Source organism: Gymnoscopelus microlampas (genome assembly GCF_963454915.1).
Source record: "Gymnoscopelus microlampas genome assembly, chromosome: 12".
In the NCBI taxonomy this organism is placed as follows: Eukaryota; Metazoa; Chordata; class Actinopteri; order Myctophiformes; family Myctophidae; genus Gymnoscopelus; species Gymnoscopelus microlampas.
Genome location: NC_139949.1, coordinates 34495508 through 34521600, shown reverse-complemented (window position 1 = coordinate 34521600; position 26093 = coordinate 34495508). Strand labels below are relative to the sequence as shown.

General features: G+C 41.4%; 2 protein-coding genes across 5 annotated transcripts in view; both read right to left on the bottom strand.

Annotated features, from left to right (window-relative positions):
- fnip1 (folliculin interacting protein 1) overlaps positions 1 to 1615 on the bottom strand; it is a 47679-nt gene extending 46064 nt beyond the window's left edge. For both annotated transcript variants that reach the window (XM_084073237.1, XM_084073238.1), the window contains exon 1: positions 1381 to 1615. In XM_084073237.1, coding sequence (XP_083929363.1) covers positions 1381 to 1469 — 89 coding nt within the window. In that variant the 5' untranslated portion in view covers positions 1470 to 1615. The remainder of the gene's footprint in view (positions 1 to 1380) is intronic.
- Positions 1616 to 10158: 8543 nt separating this feature from the next.
- The window catches only part of acsl6 (acyl-CoA synthetase long chain family member 6), a 65050-nt gene continuing 49115 nt past the window's right edge, over positions 10159 to 26093 (bottom strand). For all 3 annotated transcript variants that reach the window (XM_084073362.1, XM_084073361.1, XM_084073363.1), the window contains 10 exons: positions 25364 to 25498; positions 24851 to 24985; positions 23871 to 23966; positions 22899 to 22971; positions 14478 to 14566; positions 14198 to 14314; positions 13850 to 13993; positions 12588 to 12689; positions 12357 to 12428; positions 10159 to 11762 (listed from right to left, as the gene is read on the bottom strand). In XM_084073362.1, the coding sequence (XP_083929488.1) occupies positions 11622 to 11762; positions 12357 to 12428; positions 12588 to 12689; positions 13850 to 13993; positions 14198 to 14314; positions 14478 to 14566; positions 22899 to 22971; positions 23871 to 23966; positions 24851 to 24985; positions 25364 to 25498 (1104 nt within the window). In that variant the 3' untranslated portion in view covers positions 10159 to 11621. The remainder of the gene's footprint in view (positions 11763 to 12356; positions 12429 to 12587; positions 12690 to 13849; positions 13994 to 14197; positions 14315 to 14477; positions 14567 to 22898; positions 22972 to 23870; positions 23967 to 24850; positions 24986 to 25363; positions 25499 to 26093) is intronic.

Here is a 26093-nt window from a genome sequence, read left to right as displayed (position 1 = left end):
CAATGTAGTCCTGTGTTCATTTATCCATTTATAACTCAGAGAGTGTACAAATGGAACCAAATGGACCAGCATTGATTCCTTTGGTTCGTTTTGTACACTCAGGATTACATTAATTTCCCTCATGATTAAAACAGATGAATGGAATAATGTCAAGTAGTCTGCTGCTCAGACTACAGCAGTGACAGTCATAGTCACGTGTGTCCACACACACACACACACACACACACACACACACACACACACACACACACACACACACAGAGCACATACTGTCCCCCAGACAGTGCAGAACTACACTGTATGCATGCATGCATGCAGACAGACACACTGGTGTACTTTGCACCAACTTATCAATATGCTATATATAATACGCCATAATAATAATTCGTTTACTGCAATCCCAGGAGTAACGTGGTTAACATGCGCGATCATCCTCTGTTTACGAGAAATCTAAGCAGTGTATTACTGTACATAATATATTATAACTGAAGTATTACATGTTATACAGGATAAAATATATATAATATACAATATATATTGCAGTAAATGCACTATTATTATACATATAATAACAGTATCAATAGACACGAAAAGGGGTCACGAGGCTGGCTGGGAGTTCCACAAAGGGACAGCGTGTGCAGCCTGCTAGCTGTGTGTGTATGTATGTATGTGTGTGTGCCTGAGTGTTGCCATGTCCACTTATTATAAGCAACTTAGCTTGTTCTTCTGTAAAGTTGCTTGTAAATAATGGTAGTTGCGGTTTTTTGGGCTTGTTTCTAAAGTTGAGTTGCTTATTTTAGGCTTATTTCATAATTGTTTAAACCAGTGGTTCTCAAACATTTTCATGTCAAGGATCCCCAAACTAATATACATTTGTCTGCAGACCATCTGAAAATATGTTATGCCAGGGAGTGGGGACCCCATACAAGATTTAAGTTGTTAAAATGTTTAAAAAAATATTCCACGTTTCTTTGAAAATATCAGATCTACAAGCTTGTAGATCGGCTATTCTCCAATAGCCGCTTTATATAGGTTTGGGCTCATCATCATGTAGCTTAGTCACTTCATTCGGGCTTGTTTTCATAGACCTGTTACCTTGTTTTTTCTCTCACAAAACCTGGCAACACTGGTGCCTATCTTTCTGTGTGTCTGTTAGCCACATTAGCATGCTAACCAACTCCAGCGAAAACCAAAACAAGCGGACGTCCTAGTCCTGCAGTAGTGTGTGAGAAATACGGCAAAATATGAAAATAAACTGCCATCAGCAGCAGCCACCATGATGGGCATCAGAGATAGCACGCACACATACTGCGCGCGCGCGCACACACACACACACACACACACACACACACACACACACACACACACACACACACGTACCTGAACGCAGGGTCCTCTCTGCTACATCTCGGCGGCGGCGAGAAGGCGTTTCTTTTATTGAAAAGTTTCTGGAAAAGGGTCGGAGGCATTTTTTTTTTGTACCAAATCGGACGAACTATTCGGTACAGAAAGAAAAAGTCACCTCCTCTGTCGTCTTTTCTTCTCAGAGATAATCATTAATAATAAATAATCCCAAGAGGAGCTAAACGCTGTGTCTTGTAACTGACTGTCTCCATCGGTGTCACGCAGTCATATGACAGCATTAGTCACACACCGTCCGCCACCGCAAGCTCACTGTTGCCAGGTTGTGAGAGAGAAACAAGCAACCGCAGGTCTAGGAAAGCAATCCCAAAAGAAGCGACTATTGGGCCACATCAGAGCACGGGTCCCAGAGGTAGAGTCCGTCCAAATGCAGTGAAGATCACCTTTTTCGCAACATCGTATCCCAAAAGTAAAGGTAGTCCGAGACCGAGACACCTACAGATGTTTGCAATTTCGCCGGAAAGTAAAATTTAACCGACGGGGATGGGTTGGAAAAACCTATTTAAATCGCTTATTTTATCAGCCTGTGCCATATGTTTTACCTTTGTAGCCGAATCGGGAGCAATACTGGAACCTGCCGTCGGGGGTTCTTCGGGTTGAATGGGAAAACATGGCACAGGCTGTGTGCCATGCCACTTTTTTGCATAAAAACATAACAATTTAAAACATTGGAAGCAACCCTCCCTCAATAAGCAAGTACACTTTAGAAACAACAAGCCCCCAAAAAAAAACCAACCCGCAAACTAACAATATTTACAAGCGACTTTGCAGAAAAGGAGGCCCAAAGTCCCTTATAATAAGCGGACATGGCAACACTGCCACAAGCTCCTTGGAAACCAAGCCCACTGCTGTTTTATGATTGGTCCGTCCGCCACTGCTGCTCCAGCAAAATATCCGATTGGATGATATTTTTGGCTGGGGAGGAACCACGTGGTCAGTGGGTTCATGGCTGTGTTGATGTTTTTGTTTGAGAATTATAAATTGCTGGATATATTATGAAACATTGTTTTTCATTTACCCGGTGGTTCTCAAACGTTCTAATTTTCCATAACTCTGAGATTGAAGGCTACAAATGGAAGCAAATGGACCCTTATTATACACGCTTACGAGTTACAGACCTGTAAGGGTCAATTTGAACCGATTTGAACCCGCCTCAACGAACCCCGAGGGTCCTTGTAACCCCATGACATCATAAGCAAAGATTGTTTTAAAACATGTCCAACAATATATCTACAAGCTTGCAATGCATCACTGTGGCAGGCTTTGTGAGCGTTTTGCTATTTGTGAATACATTTTAAGTGTAAACCAGGCCTTAAGGGGTTAAAGCAAGCGAAATAAAATAAGATGGCATAACAACTTATGCTGTCACTTTTAAGGAATACATTCCATCAAGTGTCACATTTAAAACATTAGACTAATATGAGTTAAACACAAATGAACAAGTTCATTTATTTTAGGTGGGTACACATTTACACATAAAAGTATTAATTAAGGCACATTGAAACATAAATAGCCTTTTTTCCCTTTCTTTCTTTCTTTCTTTCTTTCTTTACAAAAGAGCATTTAAGTGTAAACAACAAAACACACAAACATACATAAAACAGTGAGGCACTTAAGTGGAATATACAAGCACGCTACGACACCTAGTGGTAAAACCATATTCCTGCAACATAAAAAGGATACATGAGACATGTTCACTTTTCAACAGCGTCTGTCTGTGTCCGAGAAATATGGGTTAAAGTCGATATATTACTCTGGTTGAAGTGCATTTTAATAAGTTCAGGTTTGCATGGACTACAACAAAATGTCTTTCGTATTGAGGACCGTAACGGTTGACCAAGCGGCCAAGGCTCCAAAAAATAACAAGTTCAGAATTTGCTGATTGTTGAGTTTTATTTTTCTCACACCTCTGGCAAATAGTCCAATGCAGCAGGTAAACAGTGAAGGCCTTTTAAATAAGAAATAAGAGACTTGAAAAAAAATAGACTTACAAACAAATTGAAATACTTAAAGCACAACTAAAGACAACAAACCATACAGTGACTGCACAAAAAGGCTATCCCTTAAATAAGGGCCCATGGCAGCTCTGTCTCCAGGTTGTTAATGCATATGGACACACACACACACACACACACACACACACACACACACACACACACACACACACACACACACACACACACACACACACACACACACACACACACACACACACACACACACACACAGCAACTCAAATCTAGCTTCTATTGTTGGACAAAACCCACATAACCATGAAATAAAGAAAGAACACATGCATTTTATTAATGATTTCAAATATGACTTCGTCAAAAGGGAGCAAGTGTGATGGTCATGCAAGTCACTCAACACAACAATGACTACTATGGGTCTGCTGACTGTTCTGTGTGATTACTTTGTCTATCCTTTCTGATTAATGTAATGTGAAATTAAGACGATTCTCATACTGAGGATGGTAGAGACGTTCGGGGGCTGCATGCCTGCAGCATGTAGATGTTTGCTGCATGACTCAAGTTCATCAAGGTGGAGTTCTTCACAGGGAGATCTCCTGTGAAGAACTGAGGTGAGACAAACGTCACCGACTCGCCTGTGAGTGACAGAGAGGAGAGAGGACAACAAAACCAGAGGGAAAGAGATTAACTTCAGGCGACAGTAGAGTAATATAAATGTATAAAATGAACAGGTCTTGTCCATTCATAGCAACCCTCTGCCTCCATGTCAAACATGGAAGAGAAGTAATCAATTCATGTGGGCCTCCGAGGCATGAACGTTTGTTCCATAGGTACGGTACGTTGGTTATGATACTCATAGCAATGATTGTCAGCAAAGTAGGTGACTGAACATGCAAGTAGAGCCCTTTTGACCCATCTATACTTGTATATCTATGAATAACATAGAATAATAAACAGTGCATTTTTATATTACACAACATATACCCACTATGATCCTCTTCGAGGAGGATCTCGGGGAGGGCAGGCTGTGCAGAGGAGGAGGCCATGCTGTCAGAGGAAGGCAGGCTGTCAAAGGTGGGCAGGCTGCTGGACAATGAATAACTCGAGTCTTCATCAGTCACTGATGAAGGATTGGAGTCTTCATCAGTGTCATCGGAATTGGTCTTGAGAAGCATCTTATTCTGTCTGATTGTCCCTGGGTTAGTTATCACCTGGGTGGCTGGGTCACACAGTCGGACCGGGTCACCAGCATTCTCATTTGTCAGTGGGACAGCCGCAGTACCTTCTTTCTCAGGCTTTCAGCCACCAAAGGGCTTATACAGCGCAGCGTACCTTGTTGGATGGTCTTTCTGCTTTTGAATTTAAGTGAAGAAAATTTAAGTGAAGAAAAAGACAGTGAGACAGTAAGAGACACAGACGGATTGAGAGCAGTGAATTTGAACTCCACTTTGACATCACTATAAGGCCATTGAAAGCAAAATATTTCACTGTATTTGTTTAATTTTTAGCTGAAAAATGAGGGGGAAAAAAAATAAAATGGTAAATGCCTCCATAGTCTGATAATGGTAATTGTATCATATACTATAGAAGCTGAATTTTGCCTCCCTGAGAAAAAGACAACAGTGTGCTGTTGTGGTCACTGACATGACATCATAAAGCCTAACCCAAGCTAAAATGTAATTTGTGACCCAAGTGTTTATCTTACTCTAGGTCGGTTAAAGGAACAATTCCCCCAAAATGAAAAGTGGCGGCAAAACCTCAAAGCAACATTCTCCAATACATCCTTAAAGGGATATTTTTTTAAGTGGGTCATTTTATCGTCTAATCAGGCTTTTGTGAGCCCCCTAGACAGTTTTTAAGTTGCTTGATTCAGTATTTAGATAGTTGATATTCATTTTATCAGACACGCCCCCTTCCTATACAAACCTATTATAACTTCCAACTCAATTTTTAACATGTTAGATACATCAAAAACACCCGTCCTTGGTTCTGGTGACTCATCCTGCCCTCCTAATATGTGAGGGGGCCCTGTTTTTTCATTGTATTACATTTCTTTCATTTTCTTAAATTATTGAAAATAAATGAAAAAAGTAATTGAAACTCCTCACGTATTAGAAGGACAATATCAGTCACCAGAACCAAGGACGGGTGTTTCCGATGAATCTATCATGGTTAAAATGGAGTTTGAAGTTACAATGGGTTTGTATGGGAAGGGGGCGTGTCTGGTAAAATGAATATCACATATCTAAATACTGAATCAAGCATCTTAAAAACTGTCTGGGGTGCTCACATAAGCCTGAGTAGACGATAAACTGACCCAAATTTGTTTTTTAAAATGAGATATCCCTTTAAGTCAATGGTGACAAATTCTTAGGACAACCTTTGCAGCATAATGCAGTCTTCTGAACTCGGATAATCACGCATTCACACAGTTAGACAAGCAATTTCCCCCCACCTTTTTTTTCCACACTCCTATGCAGATGTCAACCCAAGTCTTCTCCCATTAAAGAGTTTGACACCAAGAGTAAGAAGTTAACAGATTTATTTCTCCATTTCCAAGGTTTCCGACAAAGCAAACAAATTAATAACAAGCAGTTAAGGTGCAACCAAAAAAATAATAGATATTGTAAAGTAAATCAAATATGTAACTCAGAATATAATAGACAAAAGTAAATACAAATAAACACAAACAAAAGCATACATGGGTCATGAACGCATGGCTGCTTGGGCTGGAGAAGGACTGAATACTGTGTATGGCAAGCCGTTTTAACATTTAATCAAACCATGCTCCTATCTGTATGTTTTAGATATCCAAAAACACGGCTTGCCATATACTGTGGACTGAGTAAGGGCTTGTATGGGGACTCTCAAGTGGTGATGGCAGACACCTGTCTGTCATTGGAAATTAATTCAGGATCAGGTCTACTTTGAGGTGTGGATGTCGTCCTGGGGCCAAGCCATATTTTGGTACCACCTAAGGTGACCGTAAAGTTTTTGTATTTTTGTCTTCCTACATGTCTCTAGTTTATATTTTGGTATGATAACCCTTCCAATCTTGTAGCTTAATGGCAGTTATCACTACCTACCGGCTAATGTATCCGGTAGGAGACACAAAGTAGAATCTTTGTGTCTCCTACACCCGGGCATCAAATTATTGCGACAAAAAACAAAATATATCCATGTATTCAAGGCTTCATGGGGTGTGCAATTGATAGAAAATAAATCATTTTTTGGGTGAACTCCTCTTTAAGTTTCCCAGGGGGACTCTCTACCCATTCATCTATGACCACCCTAGACCGAAGGAGGGTAAACTTTTACAAGCTTATGGAAAGCGGTCTTTTTGCAAACACCAAAAATCTGAGAAGTTATCAATTGCACACCCCATGAAGCCTTGAATACATGGATATATTTTGTTTTTTGTCGCAATAATTTGATGCCCGGGTGTAGGAGACACAAAGATTCTACTTTGTGTCTCCTACCGGATACATTAGCCGGTAGGTAGTGATAACTGCCATTAAGCTACAAGATTGGAAGGGTTATCATACCAAAATATAAACTAGAGACATGTAGGAAGACAAAAATACAAAAACTTTACGGTCACCTTAGGTGGTACCAATTTGTGAAAATATCAGTGTTGGCCCCTGGACTAATGTTCCCACATGATGGGTGTGAGTGAGGCCTGTTGTTCTGTGGAGCTTTCTGTATGCACATTCGGCTTGCTAGAATAAGAACTGTCAGGTTCAGTAGTGGGGCGGGCCGCGAGGCACTTCCAGGCCAATGAGCTCATTCTGGTCCCCTAGTGGTACCAGAGCACCCCCCCGGTGGTTCACCCCCACCTTCAGCCCTTCGACGACTAAATGTTTCAATAAAAGCAAGAGAATCTATTGGTGGTTCTACAGGGTCATAATATAACATTTCAAGACTTGTATTCCAACAGAGTTTGTTTTCCCCTGCCTTTCCCCTCAAGCTCCTCCATTCTGCTCCTCATTAATTCCTTTTCATAATTTTCCTCCGTTGCAGTTTTCCTCATAGATTCTGCCATGTTAACAGGTTTACTGCCAAAGGGGAGAATTCTCCTCTTTTCAGTCAATGGTGTTAACCACCACAGGGGAGAATTCTCCCCTTTTTGTATTTTTTTTTTATTTTGTTTTTTAATTTCTAAAATGTTTCTCTAATTTTTGGGTATTCATTTATTTTTGTTATTCACAACGAATTAGGAGATATAAAATAATAATAAAAAAAAAAACCCATTCACTTCAATGTTAAAAATTAAACGGACAAGTAATTCACATTCTTTCTATAAAAAATGATAAAAAATGCTGGCAGTGGGTGAGTACATTATGAATAAACCCTGGCAGACAGACAGAGACTCTGTCCATAGGAAGTGTGGATATGGCAATTGTGGCAAGTTGGGAGGCTGTACAGTACTTCGAGCCCATAGCGTTGTGGTTTATGTCTGTCCTATTGGGATAGACTTTGGGCTGTACTGCTCCATTGGTTTGTTCCTCCTCTTGCATGTCAACTTAGGTAGTCAGCTTTCCAGCTCGAAGAACCATACTGAAAACTGTCTGTTTAGTTCTGGTTATAGAGCTCAAGTTTTCTCCCATTAAAGAGCTTGACACCAAGAGGCAAGTTAACTGATTTATTTCTCCATTTCCATGGTTTCTGACAACAAAGCAAACAAATCAATATCAAGCAGTTAAACGGTGCAATCAAATATGTGACTCAGAATATAATAGACAAAGTACAGTAAATACAAATAAACAAAATCTTACATGGTCATGAACGCATCGCTGCTGTGAATACTGTGTACTGTGGACTGAGTGAGGGCTTGCATTGGGACACACCCGGACTGGCATTGGCTAATGACTCTCAAGTGATGATGGCAGACACCCTTCTGTTATTGGAAATGAAGAGAGTGGGAAGTGTTCAGAGGCTGCCAATGAGACAGCATAGTGAATATTCACAACACCCTCAGTGGATACTGTGAAGGTAGCCTACTTGTGAAAATGTTGTCTGATGTTGATGTAGTTGTAGGCTATATTGTGTTAGATGTTAGATGAAGTTATTTTCCTTAAAGCTGCACTTACTTATTCTAATGAATAAAACACGTACATTTTATGGTAGAGACTAGAGTATGATAACCAACTGTCTGCAGTGGTTGGAGGTGGTCTCCCTACTCTTCCATTGAGACATTTAAACCGTGGTGGCTGGAAGGACACTTAAAGTGGTTGACAAGTAGTACTGCCTGAAGCTCTTCCCTGACTGCGCTGGGATTGCCAATGCCTCCCCTTGATTTCGCAGTAGAAAGTTCACACACACACACACACACACACACACACACACACACACACACACACACACACACACACACACACACACACACACACACACACACACACACACACACACACACACACACACACACAGTCAGTTACGTATCAGTCAGTTACGGAATATGTGGTGGCTGTATATGTAAAATAATTGTAATAAATGTAAATCAACGCCTACAGGATTAATAAAGAAATTCTATCGCGTTTTTACAAACAAAACGTGTGAAGCAAACTTTATAACTATACGGGTGTGTGTATAGGCTGGCACAGTCTGCTGCACCCCCCCCCCCATATAGCATGAATTATTAATAGCCTATGATTGTTCAATGACTCCTTTTCTTCTTGTCTAATATTCGCCTTGTATCAGCTACTTGTCGTAACGTCCCGTCTCTAGTCCATTTAAGGGTGTTTGTGTCTGCAGCTCACCTGTCAGGAGCCCAGTGTCCACCTGTCCTGTCGCCACACGTTTACATTGGCAGCGACCCCCACAGCATACCGTTAATTGATCAAGTTCAAGTTGCTTTGCAGGTTGATCCGGTCTAGTTCTGCGGATACGGAAGGCGGGTGGGTTCTAGAACGGATCACACTGGTTAATTTGGAGTGGTGAAACCCGGCCTTTCCACAGGTAGGCTACTGTGGAAGGATAAGGAAGACTGGGCACCTAAACATTGTCGGCACCTCAATGTTAAATTGGCTATTTATTCCAAAATCCAAAAAAAAGAAGAATTGGAAAATGGTCCGAAGCACGGTACATCATCATCAGACCTAAATTTACCTTTCAACTTCTTGTTTATGACCATATGACTGTTAGCCCACAGGTTTTGAAGCAATTTGTAGCAATCGTAGTAATATTAGGTCTTACAAATGTTCAAGGATGTTGAAATCATGTAAAGCCTACTTTACATAATTTCAGACCATGTTCCAAAGCATACATTTATTCTTTATTCTTTTCACATTTTGGAAAAAATAGCCAATTTAATATTGAGGTGCCCACAATGTTTAGGTGCCCACTCTTCCGGTTACTGCATGGGGAAAAGCCTGGTGATGTGAAAACGTCCAGGAGCTGCCCATGACGGCACACCGTGACACCTAAATGAAATGTGCCCAAAATGAACATTAGGCTATCCACATGTCTGCTGTTGGCCTAAAGTTATCACACTTTTTAATTGTAAGGTCAAACACCCATAACTCTGAGAGTGTAGAAATGGAACCAAATGGAACCAGATGTAAAGCATAGCAAAAGCATATAAAACATCTAATCAACTAATACAATTCTTGGCCAAATAAGACCAAATCAACCGATTACACGATTAATCATGTATGAGTAGACAGCCCTACAACATTCTTCCATGATTTGACACAGCAAAAGTAAGGGGAACACAGCATTTCAACATCACTCAAAGAAAGAAAAAAGCAACACAAAATTAAAATCATTCCAGAATATTTCTTTGTTTTATTTCAGTTCCCTCTTCCCATTCCCCAACCTCCCTCATCCCTATTGCTGCACTTTGTCATTACAAGGATATGGTTCTGATTCCATTTTACAGCAGAATAGATAAATAAATAGTACAATCCATCTCACTACACGCAAAAAAGGAAGAAAAAAAAAATCCAGTCAAACCGTTGCTTTAATAAATATGCTTACATCTAGGTGTCCTCATTTATGTACATCCACATTGTTTATGCTTTGGGACAGTAATCAACTTAAAAAGCCTATACATTACTCATTCTATGTGTAAACTCTGGGGGGAGGGGGGGCTTTTTTATATATATATCTGAGTCCATGGTTGTTCTATCTTCCTTCAGTGAATGAAGCTTGTAGGCCTTGACTACATTACAAAGCCTTGCACTAGCAGCAGTGGCTGTGGACGGCTTTAATACGACCTGCTCTTTAATGCCCACAAAGATTTTCTCATCTTCTTCAAGTCTCATCATGGTAAGGGCCCCAGCAATGCAGGGCAAACCGCATGCATTGCCCTGAGACCTGGATTTGCATTATTTCATTTATTTTCTTTTACCTGACAAACTCTAAGTGCAAAGATGGATGGAGAAAAGAAAGTAATGATTGTGTCGACAGTGGATTGTGCTAACTTTATGATCAGTACAACAGGCTGAGCCTTTTGAAGAGCATGCAGGCTAAACTGACCATCACAGCCATGTAGAGATGAATCTGAATAAATTAATACATTTATGAAAAAGAGTTGTAATTTGGTTGTAGCTCAATTTTTGCTTTGCCCAGGATAGAGGTCTACGGGCCACACGTTGATTAGTGGGTGAGGTGGAGAGTGCTATTCTCCCAACATTACAGCAAATTCGGACCCTCGAACAATGAGGGATCCCTGTTTTGGTCCATTGTCGACATTTGAGTTTGACACAAGTTCAATGCCCGCTCTATCAGTGGGTGATCAACGAAGCTAGGGAGATTTGTCAGTCCATGCGTCCTGGCACCGCTGTCAGCAGCTTATTTGATTGGTTTAGTGTCTACCGGTTGTCCATTGGGCTATTTCCAGCAGGTGTCAGCATTGTTACAGATGTACACATCTCCCCGAGCTACAGTACAGACGAGGACATCACGCTCGCTGTTGTAAGACAGCAGGTTTCAAATTGTATTTGTTTGGAAGGGTTTAAACTGATGGAGGGCAGAAAAGAAGGGAGGTGGAAGGATGCATGGATTTCTTAACGTAAAAGTGTCAATGGGATGCTGCTGCTTGGGACAGGGCATTTGTTTGTTTGGGTGGATTGCAGGTTGCAGCCCAGGCTCGCCTTGCTCTCAAAAAGCATTTAAAAGCTAAGATGCGTGTTCTTCATCGCATTAAGTTAATGGGTTGCATTAAGTTAATGGACAAAGAGGATCTTAGTATTAAGATGCTTGTTGGAAAACGGGATCCGCGAGTCTTCACATGGTGATGCTGCTATAGAGGTCCTCGATCTTGTCTTTGAAGAACTCCTTCAACTCAGGCCTCTTGGCCTTTAGCGTCGGGGTCAGGAGGCCATTTTGGATGGAGAACATCTCGTTGTAGATGTAGATGTTTTTCACCTTAAAAAGGAAAATAGCAAACAAATGCATGTGAAAATCAATTCCATGAGATATGTAGCATACATTACACATCCAAGACTATATATATAAGCATACAGTAGTCCAACACTAGAAGACTATCTAATGAGTCTCAGGAGATTTAGTTGCACGTTAAATCATGCGACAAATAATCTGTGTGGAAACATTTTCTCTGACTTATTGAGCTAGGGAATATTTGCTGAAAGTCCATTAAGTGTTTCTTTAAAGAAAGATGCTTACCTGTTATTTTTTCTGTGCATACATCATGCATGCATGCTCCTTAGTAATCATGCCATGTATTTTTCATATTCCAACATAAGCTTCCCTGTGCAACCACATTCTCCTACTGTTGGCCACTAAACAACGGGGACACAACTGCCTTACTCAAGGGCACCATGATCAAATGTATTGAGGGTGGGAAGAACGCTACTCGTGAACTGCCCCTGCCCACATTCTGAGCTAAGGATGCTGAAAACCAGGAGGTTTTGATCCAGGTGATGTCAGAGAGCAGCATTCACTAGTTTTTTTCTTTCTTTCTTTCTTTCTTTCTTTCTTAAAGCACTGTGCTTTACCTACCTGCTCAAAAGAGTGGAGGCCGCTAGCCTTGCCAAGGCGCACCAGGTCTTCAAGTATAGCCTTCTTCAGCACCTGCTCCAAACAACAGCCCCAACAACAATGAAATTACAGCAAATACTTTATTTATAATGTATCAATAGTATCTGCAACTACGTTTCGAGATGGATGTCAGACAATGAGAATGTTGTAACTAAAAACTTGTTGTGAGATATGAAGTTGTTAGCCTCATACCGTATTTTTGCACAGGTCCTTGTAGGATCCTTGCATGCCTTTCTTCTTGGCCCATTCAGGCATGACCTCTGGGTCTGGTACCACAATGCCCACCAAACAGGACTAGATGAGAGGGCCAGAAAGGGAAAAAAACTATGTTAGCATTGGTTCTCAAAGTGGGGTCTAGGGACCCCCTGGAGGGGGCTTCCAGGCGGTCCCCAGTTAAATGATTGATAGTTAGGAGGAACCCACACGCTTTGTGTGTGTGTGTGTGTGTGTGTGTGTGTGTGTGTGTGTGTGTGTGTGTGTGTGTGTGTGTGTGTGTGTGTGTGTGTGTGTGTGTGTGTGTGTGTGTGTGTGTGTGTGTGTGTATGTGTATGTGTATGTGTATGTGTACAGTATGTGTGTGTCTTATGTGTGTCTAAGATGCTCCATTATCTCCCTATGAGCAGATATATGTTTGTTCTACTACACATCAAGGTTTATGAGACACTTACACTGCATGTACTGTACGTGAGTCAGTTTGTATGTGTGTGTGCGTGCGTGTGAGTGATCTTACGTTTGTGCTTATGTGTGTGCGTGTGGCGTGTATCTGTGTGTGTGTGTGTGTGTGTGTGTGTGTGTGTGTGTGTGTGTGTGTGTCCTAAAAAACCCATGGTTCAGCCTTGGGTCAAGTTATATTTTACGATGCTGATGACAGCGATGAGTGTACGTGGGTGTGTCTAATTGGGATGTAACGTCAGGGGAGTGGGGCAGACTTACAGTATGACATAAAGAACCTTTGTGTAACCCAAGCTGTAGATAATGTGCCAGATGTCCTTGGGGACTGACATTCCACATTAGATCATACTCTTTTTTGACACTAGAGATTAACTGCTGAGACCATGACCATGTTTTAGGCCAGTGATTTTCAACCCCAGTTTGATATGCATCAGGCCAGAAACCCTCATTTGATTCTAGTTTTTTTTATCTTTGGGACCCCTATCTATACTGTAAAATCCTTCATGCTTATTTAAATGATCAATCAATCAATTGTATTCCACCTTGGATCAATGGAACTAGCGTAGAATACTTTTTATTTTACTATATTCATTGATACTTTAATAATGTTATATTATAAGTTAGCCCACTTGCAATACCCTCGCGGCCTGGTTGAGAGCCAGTGGTGTATAAAAAAGAGAGTAAACGTGCAGCAGGTCTCCCTGTGGAGAACTGACACACTAACTGGTACTGTAAGCTACCAGCGAGCCCCACATGCGTGCTTTTTGTGAGAGAGGCCTCACCTGCAGGCTGTCTCCATGAACGTAGAGCTGAGACACCGGTTCACTCCTGATGTAGATGTTCTCAATCTTCTCAGGGGAGATGTACTCACCCTGCGCCAGCTTGAAAATGTGTTTCTTCCTGTCAATGATCTTCAGAGTGCCATTCTGGAGGAGAGGAGAGGAGAGGAGAGGAGGCGCTTTACGATTTTCACTTCATTCACCTATTCACAAACACATTGACCCACTAACGGCGGAGGAAACCATGCAGGAAGCCTTCTCATCAAGTATTTTCTTTATTGGCCGAAGACGGCACTATGTAATGTATACAATATACATTTTTAAAGTGGAGCGTGATGTGGAGATGCTTACGGGTAACCATTTCCCAATATCTCCTGTGTGGAGCCAGCCATCGGAGTCCAGCGTCTCAGCGGTCCGTTCCGGGTCTTTGAGGTAGCCCTTGAACACGTTTGGTCCTTTCACACACACCTGGTTGGTTGATTAGTAAGAGGAAGACAGACAACACAGAGACAAATAAATAATGTCAGCAAAGTGCACCACTGGTCTGAGGTCTCTGGTGAAATTAAACAAAGAAACAAGCAGATGTAAACAATAAACATGTACACTGTACACTTATTCAGACCACACCCACCTCTCCCTCTCCCTTGGAAGCAAAGTAGTTCTTCTCAGCCACATCCACCAACTTTATGAGGTTACAGGGGAGTGGGGCCCCAACGTGACCTACACACAGTTAGAGAACAACAGACAATCATTACTGACTGAAACGGACAACATTTTTTAACACAACTTTATGTTGCCATTGAAGAATGCTTCACCGTGGACAAATTCACTGTGTTACCCACTAATATATATAATATACTGTTCATATGACATACGGAGTGAATACGGAGCAGTTATTTGACAATGCCTCATTTGTCATTTCATACAGTAACATACATCGTTGCATGTAAAAAAGGAAGAACATAATGCACAACAGTAGGGGGAGATGTTAGCCAACATATGAGAAAATATACAGCAATATTGTTTGATGGCTGTAATTTATAGTGCCTGTGCATTCACAATTCACACTTCCTGTCTGCACAACAGGCCTGCCTGTCTGTCTGTCTGTCTGTCTGTCTGTCTGTCTGTCTGTCTGTCTAACTCAGACAGTTTTAACCACTTTCAACCTGGCATTTTCATGTAATTATAGGCTAAATTCAAAAAATGCTAATCTACAAGCTCACAACTCGGTAGGTTGTGAGTTCGTAGATAGGTTATCTATAGGGCTTAAAATGGTTAATCCGATCTGGATCAGGCTTGGCAGGTGAGTTGGAGGTAGGGTCAGGACCGGTTGGATTTACTTAATTTTTTCTGAAATTGGTCAAGACTCAAGGTCACAGCGCACAAAGTGTTTGACATCTTATTATTTCTGCTGAGGCTGAAATGAAAAATGACCCCTGTAATGGGAGAGCGTGGCTGAACGGATTTCTCTCTTAAATAATAACTTTATTTGTATAGCACTTTTCTAAACAGAAGTCACAAAGTGCTGCACAGAAAAGTCACACATGAAAGGTAAAAAAGCAAGAAAAAATATTCACAATTTAAAAAGATGCTAATAGAAAGAGTTTATCAAGATTTATACTTATACCATAACTCAAATTATGAGATGATATTTAAGGCTGTCAACCACTTGAACCCTATAGCGTCCCTATTCTGGCATATCATAACAGGCAAACATTCGGCAAAAATAGCAGATCTACAAGCCTGGCTATTTTTGGCAAAGATATTTTGGTGTAGAGGGAGACAATGAGTGGGTAAAGTATAGACCCCAGGGGGACCCCCGGTCAACGATGTATGTAGGGAAAGTGGTTGGTTAAGCTTTTCCATTTTGGGAATAAGCAGTGAATATTTCATTATTTCATCATTGCGGTAGCTTTTGAATTTGTTGAAAGGGTAGGCTATATAGTTGCGCATTGTCCTGGCACTATGCTGGAGGCATGCAGTATTGTTCATTCCCAGTGCATTTCAGCTGGGAATGCTCACAGTTTCTTTTAACCACAGCTGGCCCTGCCTCTCTGCATCATTTCTGAAGTCTCATTCCTCAAACCGAAAAGAGGAACACAATTGCCAAGCCTGACGTGAATGTGACACTTGTCTTGCGTGGACTATAATACAACATTATATTGTCATACAATAGATCATCAATCATAAATGGCATTCCATACACATATCACATAACTGTGAGCAGTGATGGAAGAAGTAATCACATTTTACTTAAGTAAAAGTATCAATACTGTATTGCAGAAATAATCTGTTACAAATAAAAAAAGTGTACTTGAGTAAAAGTAGTGGCATCAAAATATATACCAGAAGTAGAAATCTACAAAGTAACTAGTGACTAAAGTTGTCAAAAAATTGTGGTGGAGTAAAAAGTACACTATTTGCCTCTGAAATGAAGTGGAGTAGAAGCAAAAGTATTGAAAATAGGAAATACTCCAGTAAAGTAAAAATACCTCAAAATGTTACTTAATTACAATAACTGAGTTAATGTAATTAGTTACTTTACACCACTGACTGTGAGCCACCAGCTTGTTTCATTTCACACTTTGAGCATAGGGATTCAAATAGGATTTATACTGGATTGACACACTAGCTTTCAATGGTTCCTAATCCCATTCTCTCTTTAGGAAGCAGTTTTACTGTAAAATGGTCCATTATATCTCTGTGAGCAGTGAGATTTATGAAACACTCACACACTCTGCATCGTGTGTGTGTGTGTGTGTGTGTGTGTGTGTGTGTGTGTGTGTGTGTGTGTGTGTGTGTGTGTGTGTGTGTGTGTGTGTGTGTGTGCGTGCGTGCGTGCGTGCGTGCGTGCGTGCGTGCGTGCGTGCGTGCGTGCGTGCGTGCGTGGCTGTGCGCGGCTGTGCGTGCGCGTGTGTGTGTGTGTGTGTGTGATCTTAAGATGCTCCATTGTCTCTCTGTGAGCAGAAGTATAGACACTACACGTCAAGGTTTATGAAATCTGGGAACCCATCGGCAAAAAAGAGGAAAATAATCTTAATCTGCCTTGAGAGGTTTATGAAACATTTACACAACCTGCATTGTATTGTAATTTTGCGTGCGTGTTTTAGTTTGAGATATATTATATATCATGCCGTTTCTAGAAATATTCAATTAATACAGATTTTCTTTTTCTCTCAAAGTTATCAAGAGTCAAGGTCACGCCGCACAACGTTTACTCCTATGTACACTGTACAGCATTGGTTCTCAAACATTTTCATGTCAAGGACCCTAAATTGTATGTATTTGGCCTCGGACCCCCATCAGAAAAGATTAGGTGTCAGGAGAAGAATTGTGTTTTTTGGGGGGTTTCAAGATTTTTCAAAATGTTTCAAAAATAGCCAACAAGCTAACAAAGCGTTGCATCGTGCTGCATTGTGAGCTTGTAGAACAAATATTTTTGAATAGCCAAAGTATAGAACAGGATGGTTAATCATTATGCTGTTCGTCATTTTGCTGGGGACCCGCTGGAACCCCCTCAAGGCCCCCTGGGGATCCCCACACCCCACTTTGCCAACCACTGCTGTACAGTGGTAGACAGTAACAAAGTGTATTTATTTGAGTACTGTACTTAAGTACATTTTTGTTCTTTACTCGAGTATTTGTATTTTTTGGATACTTATGACTTTCACTTCACTACATTTCAAAGTTTTGTACTTTTGACTCCACCACATTTCTCAGAAGGGAAAAAAAATCTTTATGGATTGACCACTTAAGCCCTATTTCAAATATAGTTAAAATAGTTATCTGCTATTTTCATTATTATTGATACTTGATACTAGGACGGTGCCGGCCTAGTCGAGTTTCTTCTGTGACTGTCATTTAATTGACTATGTTGCACAAACATCATGTCATGACACAAAAGAGGGTACATGTAATTTGAAAAAAGACTGTTATTGATAGCCTAGTTACTGAGAGTACTCACGAAGCCCTGCCTATCACTCAAGGAGTCTGACAGACCTACCAGAGAAGACTAGAACCTATGCCTCCACCTCAGACCTCAGGATTTAGGAAACCCTGTGCCTCATCCTCAGGCCCGTTTTTGTACTTATTTTTTGATTCTCGGAATCTGTAACCCCATTCCCAATTGCCGTTTTTGGCACGTTCCATCAAGGGGTCATCTGAAGCCCATACCCCAAATCGGGGACAATTTGGTCGATCGCTCCGAGAGCAGCTGAAGTCCTTTTCATGTCTGTCTGTCTATCAGTCCCTCATGGTACACACAACACCACTGACCACTTTCTTAACACGCTGAGGAAAAAGTACCAGAAGATAAAAAAAAAAAAAATGGCAGTCTTAACTGAGGGGGCGCCCCCGCCCCCCGTGACACCGGGCCTGACCACTGCAGATAAGCAGAGCACATTATGTAAAAAAAAAACAGGAAATGCCGCCACCAGTTGATCTACAGCTAAACCATTCATCATGTCTCACTTCCCCCCACTCATCTGTCTTTTTGCCAGGGCTTTTTATTTTATTTTAATGTTTATAAAACGGCTCTTGTGTGGTTATAAAGAGAACGTCCACAGTGGTTTGAATAAAACTGTATTCGCAGAGTCACAAATCAACACATTTTAAAGACAGGCTGTCAAGAGGCGTGAACAAAAATGCATCTCATTCCTGGATGCCGCTCTTAGATAGATAGATAGAACTTTATTGATCCCAAGGGAAATTCAGTTGTCAAAGCAGCACCGCAGTAAGAATGAAACCGAGATACAGGTAAGGATAGAGAACAAGTAAAGAATAAGTCATAGGGAAGTACGAGTTAGAATAGATTTACAATATAAAAGACAGTATAAAGATGACTTAACATCTGACCTGGCCCTATGCGCCTGGATTGTCAGGTGTGCATAATGTATATAAACCATCAGTAGATAAACTGATAAAAAGGACCTAAAGACTGACCTGGCCATCTGCACGGGTTAGTATATAGGGTACAAACCATTTGCAAATATAAAGATAGGCATAAATATAATGTGGAATCTATTTCCAATAAAATGGGGCATATAGTAGATATCGTATGTACGGAGTATCGATAGTAATATGGATAAACACGTAGTTAGATATAAATAAAATATAGACACAGGTATAATTTACAATGTATCACCAATAATACATGCATAATATGGTTGGCATACTGTATGTACAGAGAGTCAACATCAGTATATCAACCGGTTTATCTGCATGTGAGCGTGGCCTAAAAGCAATGACTGATAAAGTCAATGCTTTCAGTGATCGACAATGTCAACTACAGTATGCTACAGTGCATATCTCTCTAGCTAGCCAATATATCGGCCATTCTTGTCTCAATTGAGCCAATGTGTTTAGATTTTGAGCAACGGTCATTATAGGTCAATATAATTATTCAAAGGTTTTCAAAGATACAAAATAGCAGATCTACAAGCTCACATCATGTCAAATAGTGACGCGTTGTGATCTTGTAGATCTGCTATTTGTGAAAAGGTTTGAATAGGGCTTAAGTGGTTAGATAAAATAAAGTTGAGTTCATGTGTATTTTATATTGACTTGTTTGCTCATATGTTAAATGTTCTGGAAAATTGCCGGTAATCGGTGGTGTAGGACTCTCCAAAATCAAGATCGGCATCGGACCCATAACTCTGGCATTGGTCGTGTCTAATGTAAATTGTTTATAACATAACATTATTGTTTATAACAAACAATGATTGCTTTGTATGTGGGTCAAGAGGTAGTACAGTTTCCTTCCTGAACTTTGCTCAGGGCTCCTTCACCTACAGTATGCAATAAAAGTGAGTGTAATCATCGCACAGTGGTTCTATGACACTAGAAACTGGAGGGAGGGAAGGGGGGGTTTAATGTTATCACTATAACAGCCACTGCATTAAAGTAAACAGAAGAGACACACACGCCCGGGGGGGATAAAACAGTATATTTTATCAGAGAAGAAGGCTCTCATGGAAAAACTGGTGATCCACCTCTACAGACGTCTTGTTTTTTTAAGTAGCACACAGTCCATCCAGCGGAACAACAAGTAAGTGGTAGGCTGGAATATCAGGTGTACATGTGCACACGTGTCTGGTGTGGTATCATATTCCACCAACTACCTTAAACACTTCACCCTGGTATCCCTATTTTTGGCATGTCCTTATAGCCAATGTTCAAAAATGATTTAAAAAAGTAACAAAAAAAGGCCAATCTATAAGCTTGCAGATCAGCTATTTTCACCGCACGGCACCTTTGTACAACTTAGTATAAAATAGGAATTAAGTGGTTAATAAATGCTACAGCTGAAACATTTTGAGGAACTAAAGAGGAAGCCTATTTGCTGCGTGTGCATACTGACATTCCAGCAGACTGATACAAAACAGTACATGACCATGTCTGTGCATGTTTGTTTGTTAGGGATTAGTATCAAGGTACTACCTTGTTGATTTAAGCCTTTGCTGTAATTATCAGTAGGAAAAATGTTGCCAAACACAACGTCTGTTTCTCTCTCCCTATTGTCTCTCTCTCTCTCTCTCTCTCTCTCTCTCTCTCTCTCTCTCTCTCTCTCACACACCCTCTCTCTATGCAAAATCTCTCTTCCCCTTCACTCTCTCTCTCTGCCCCCTGCCCCACATTCTCTCTCTCTATTTCTTCCTCTATCTCTCTCTCTATCATTTCCTGTCTTTCTCACTCACAGTCCCCTTCTTCCCCTTTGTGTGTGTGTGTGTGTGTGTGTGTGTGTGTGTGTGTGTGTGTGTGTGTGTGTGTGTGTGTGTGTGTGTGTGTGCGCACGCGCGTGCATGTGCGTGTGTGTGTGCGCACGCGCGTGCATGTGCGTGTGTGTGTGCACACGCGTACATGCGAGCGTGCATGTGTGCCTGTGTGCATGTACAGTATGTGGAGTTATCGCCAAGAGTCAGCAAGATCCAGCATGACAGTGTCTGTGAATTATGACAAATACCAGTTGACCTGGTGACCACGTTGGGGGGTTAGCAACACGTGCTCTTAACCAGAGCGACGTGCAAAGTGCAAGGTAATGCCATGAACAGCTTGTCAAACAGTAACAGGGTAAGTGTTCAACGAATATTAAGAGCAATAGCAGAACATGGGTTTGCATCCAAATTTGTAGACAACACACCTACCATCGATCTAAATAGTATACCTAGGATTTATCTCGACAGCTCATGTAGCATCAATCCAAATAGCATACGTACCATTGGTCTTACTATAACACACCTACAGTACCATCGATCTAACGTCTATCTACACTAAAGTAAATAGCTGATGAGCAGGAAGTGCATATCAGATGTGTAGGTATGAGATCTACACTACAGTAAATAGCTGATGAGCAGGAAGTGCAAATCAGATGTGTAGGTATGAGATCTACACTACAGTAAATAGCTGATGAGCAGGAAGTGCAAATCAGATGTGTAGGTATGAGATCTACACTACAGTAAATAGCTGATGAGCAGGAAGTGCAAATCAGATGTGTAGGTATGAGATCTACACTACAGTAAATAGCTGATGAGCAGGAAGTGCATATCAGATGTGTAGGTATGACACAATAGTACCCATGCAGGCCAGGGTAGGAGAGTTGACCGTGTGACCACTTGCACTGAGACGGATTGACACATATGCGGTACACAGTCACGTTCATGAACTGTAGTTTGAAAGTGTGCCAGTCCACACAGTGATCACAGCTGGCCCACAATGAACACAACTGCCCCGCAGTATAAACAACTGCCCCACAACCTATGTTGATTTGTACTATTGCTTATCAGAAAAAAACACCCATTGGGGGCTTGTGAAACATGTGCGTGACAAGACAACATTTCTTTCTTCCTTTTTTTCAAGTCCTTTTCTGGGTGGGATTTAGACATGAAATCAAAAAGAGGAAATTGGGCGATGTAGCGAAGCATTACTTTGCTGATGTTTTTTTTTGCTTTTTCTGCCTTTATTTGATAGTATACAGTAGTAGGCTGACAGGAAATGGGGAGAGAGAGATGTGGAGTTGCATGCAGCAAAGGTCGTGGACCGCTACGCCAGCAGTCCGGCCAGCAAGGCATTACTAACAAGTTTAAAAATGTCATGAACAGCCAACAGGAACAACAACATACTGTATCAGGTTTGCTCGGATAAAACTTTTTTTTTTTTTAATTATAATTTTCCCAGGGTCCGCAGAGAGGTGTCCCGCGGTCCGGTCATGGACCGCGGTCCGCCTGTTGAGTACCCCTGCAGTAGGCTGACAGGAAATGGGGAGAGAGAGATGTGGAGTTGCATGCAGCAAAGGTCATCTGGATCGGGATTCGAACCCGCGACATGCTGTCAGGCGGCATTAGCAGCCTAAGTGCCTGGACCGCTACGCCAGCCGTCCGGCCAGCAAGGCATTACTAACAAGTTTAAAAATGTCATGAACAGCCAACAGGAACAACAACATACTGTATCAGGTTTGCTCGGATACCACGCAGAAGATACAGTACTAGTACTGTGAGACTAGCTCTGAAACCTAAGCCAGAGGGTTACTTCTGTTATTTAAAGACATAATTAAAGACTAACTGAGCGAGCTTATAATTAAGCACCAACCAACAAACAAGCATAATATTGTCACGAAGGAACATTTAAATGCTGTTAAATAGGCATGTAACGATTCACTCAACTCACGATACGATTCAAGATTTTTTAAACCCAAAATTATTTTCCTTTTTTTTTTTACAATACTGTATTTTCTCTTATCCTCTTGTCAATACAGTAGCAAATGACTGAAAACTCTTTTTTTTAATCCATTCTATTACAAAGATCCTGTATTTTCTTATTTTCTTCCTGCTGTTTGTATCGCGATGCATTTTTTATTAAATCGATCTGAATTGTCACCAGTTTGAATCGTTTTTAAACGATTTACGATAAATCATTACATGCCTACTGTTAAATTCACATGTCGAGTACACTGTCGAGTACACTCAATTCAGAGCTGGGGTCACTAGATTGACCAGACAGATGATAACTTTTTAACAGTGCATATTTACAGCCCTCCACATGGTAGATGATGTCTCACCTGTGGTACAGTCTCCAGGGGTGGTGAAAGTGCAGCCTGCTGTACATTCTGTCTGACCATACGCCTCATATACCTGCAAACACACTGGAAAGTTAGTGCTAGAGTGTCATACTGTGTGTGTGTGTGTGTGTGTGTGTGTGTGTGTGTGTGTGCGTGTGTGTGTGTGTGTGTGTGTGTGCGTGTGTGGCCGTGCTTGTGTGGGTGCGCGCGTGTATGCGCGTGCCCGTGCTCGTGTACTGTGTGTACTGTATGTGTAAATGGTAAAATGGTAAATGATGCATTTATATAGCGCTTCTATCCGAAGCGCTTTACATTGATTGTGCCATTAACCCATTCACACACACATTCATACACCGATGGCGGAGGAAACCATGCAAGGCACCAACCTGCTCATCGGGAGCAATTAGGGGTTCAACGTCTTGCTCAAGGACACTTCGACACTAATTCTAGGGGAGCTATGTGTACTTGTATTGTTTAGGTTTAGGATTAGGCAATTAGAGGTGAGGTTTAGGGGTCTAGGGCTGGAGTTATGACTCATTGATTTATACGTAATTGCGCACCAAAAATAGCAGACCTACAAGCTCGCTACGTTTGTGAGCTTGTAGATCAGCTATTTTTACACACAACTAAGTAATTTATAACTCAGGCTTTACAGTTAGGGTTAAAATTGGCAAAGACTAAAGGCATTTATAAAATTGCCATCCTAAAATGTTGATGTCCTCAAAAGTATGTGTGTGTGTGTGTGTGTGTGTGTGTGTGTGTGTGTGTGTGTGTGTGTGTGTGTGTGTGTGTGTGTGTGTGTGTGTGTGTGTGTGTGTGTGTGTGTGTGTGTGTGTGTGTGTGTGTGTGTGTGTGTGCACTCGCGCACTGTTGTTGAATTCCTTGGATGCCCATGCTGTGTGTTTGTGTGCGGGTGTATTCACTTGTAGCTGTGTGTCAACAACACATGCCTGCTGTGCATTTTAGCCTGACCTGACATCCCAGAGCTGCTCGCAGGAAGCCCAGGACAGTGGGCGAAGTAGGAGCTGCTCCTGTTACAATCATCCTCAGCCTGCCTCCCAGGCTGGCCTGCAAACAAAAATACCAATGTCATCCTAACGCCTGGTTCAGACCAAATATTCAGCACATGACAAAACCACTTTAACCCATTAAGCCCGGGAACGCATCTGTATCATTTTCAATTTTAGCTATAACCATTATTTTGGCTGTACTTTGGTTATTTTTTGAAAAATCTTTAGAATGTGTGCAAATCTATAAATATATATATATTTTAAAGATTTTTGTTTACTCAAATCTTTGCTTCGGGGGGTCCCTGGAACAAAATACTTTCAGAAGGGGGTCCGCGACCAAATACATATAATTTTGGTGGTCCTTTATATGAAACAGTTTGAGAACCATGGCAGTGTTGTGCACCAAAAATAGCAGATATTTTGGCACACGACAACATCGTACGACCTAGCATAATTTATGCATAAGAACGTTGCAGAGGAAAATCGCAGCGGTCTGAATTACACCTAACGCCTCACCCACTTTTGCTGCAATCAATCCAAGGGGTAAAGGATGGGGATTGTATAGAACTGAATCAGAATCAGAATAGTGAGCAACAATGAATGTACAGGAATTGAAGTATGTGCCGACAGTGTGACTGGTGCTGTAACATGGCAATTAAAAAAGGGGGGTCGCAGTGGCTCAGGCGGTAGAATGGCTGTCTGGGAACCAGAGGGTCCCTGGTTCCGTCCCTGTGTTCTTGAGCAAGACCCCATGCCAACTTCTCCCCAAACAACCCAAAGTGGCAGCCCGCTGCTACTAATAGTGGGATGGGTCAAATGCAGATAACGAGTCATTAATAACTAATGTAATGACATGAGCCTTCACAGTCACATGTGGGCTGCCTGGGACGTCCTATTCTGTGATGGACAGAGGCAGGAAGACAAGGCGTGCAGTCAGTGTACCTGTATCTTGCTGAAGAAGATTTTATCCCACATGCTGTCACTGCGAATGACCCCGGCGCTGAGCTCAGCACCTTTCCTTTTGGCCGCAAAGTTGAGGAGCCAGCGCTTCCATGGGCTGTTAGCTTGGCTGAATATCTGTGGAGAAAACATCAAATAAATTAATGGGTACTGCTCCCAGACTGCTACAAGCTTCACTTGCCGGAGACTTCAGATTTATTTAAAAAAAAAGCTAACACATACACCAGAAGGTACAGGACAAACTAGTCAATAGTAGGTAAAAAGAAATAGAGTAGAATGTGAGTTGCTCTCGGTCAGTTTATTAATTGACTGGGGAATTTATTTTCATCTTGCCACCATGAAACAAAATTATTTGTATACTTTATTAGATAGATGACTTTAGAAAGACAGCAAGCTGATGGAAAGACGTGTAATACATGGCCCCGGTTAGAATCGAACCAACCGTAATAGTAATTAGATCTCAGAAAAAGCCTTTCTTCTGTCTGCTCCACCTACCTTGTCATACATGCGGTTGAGCAGTCGTGGAACCACGGGGAAGATGGTAGGCCGCAGGGCTTTCATGTCGTCTGAGAGGAGACGGATGTCACCCTGATAGAAACCAATGCGCCCTCCATGGCAGTACACAACAGACTGTAGAAGAACACAACACATCAGGTATCAAAGCACGCTTCCAGGTCCATGGGTGTGTACATCTTTAGTATTGTTTGCAATGGGTAAACCAGCCTCCTGAACTTGACTTGGTGTTATGCTCTGTACATGACACAATTAAATCAGTGAAAGAGTTGAATACTATAGCCTATTTGATGTATTACCTAGTGTTTACCTTGCTTACTGTAAATCGCTCTGGATTAAGTCTGCTAAATGCTTAAATTGTGTAAATACCTACTGTATATTGTTTAACCACTTGAAGCAGCACTCTGTAACTTTCATGCCCTACTGAGGATTCAAACCTGGTTACCTCACACAAGCGCTGACATTTTTACCACTAAGCCAATAGAGTATGCCTGCCGGAGATCTTGAATTTAGACCTTCAGGCAGTACCACTTCTCAACCACTAGTGGTCATACCAAACGTGTGATAATAAACTTGAATTTGAAGTTGAAGTTGAAGAAAAGAAGCAGATTGTGACATTTGTGTTGGAGGAGGAGACATGTAGTTGTCTACACCCTCCACAAGAATAACAGCATGTGTCAACAGTGACAGGGACTATACACATGGGGGCTGG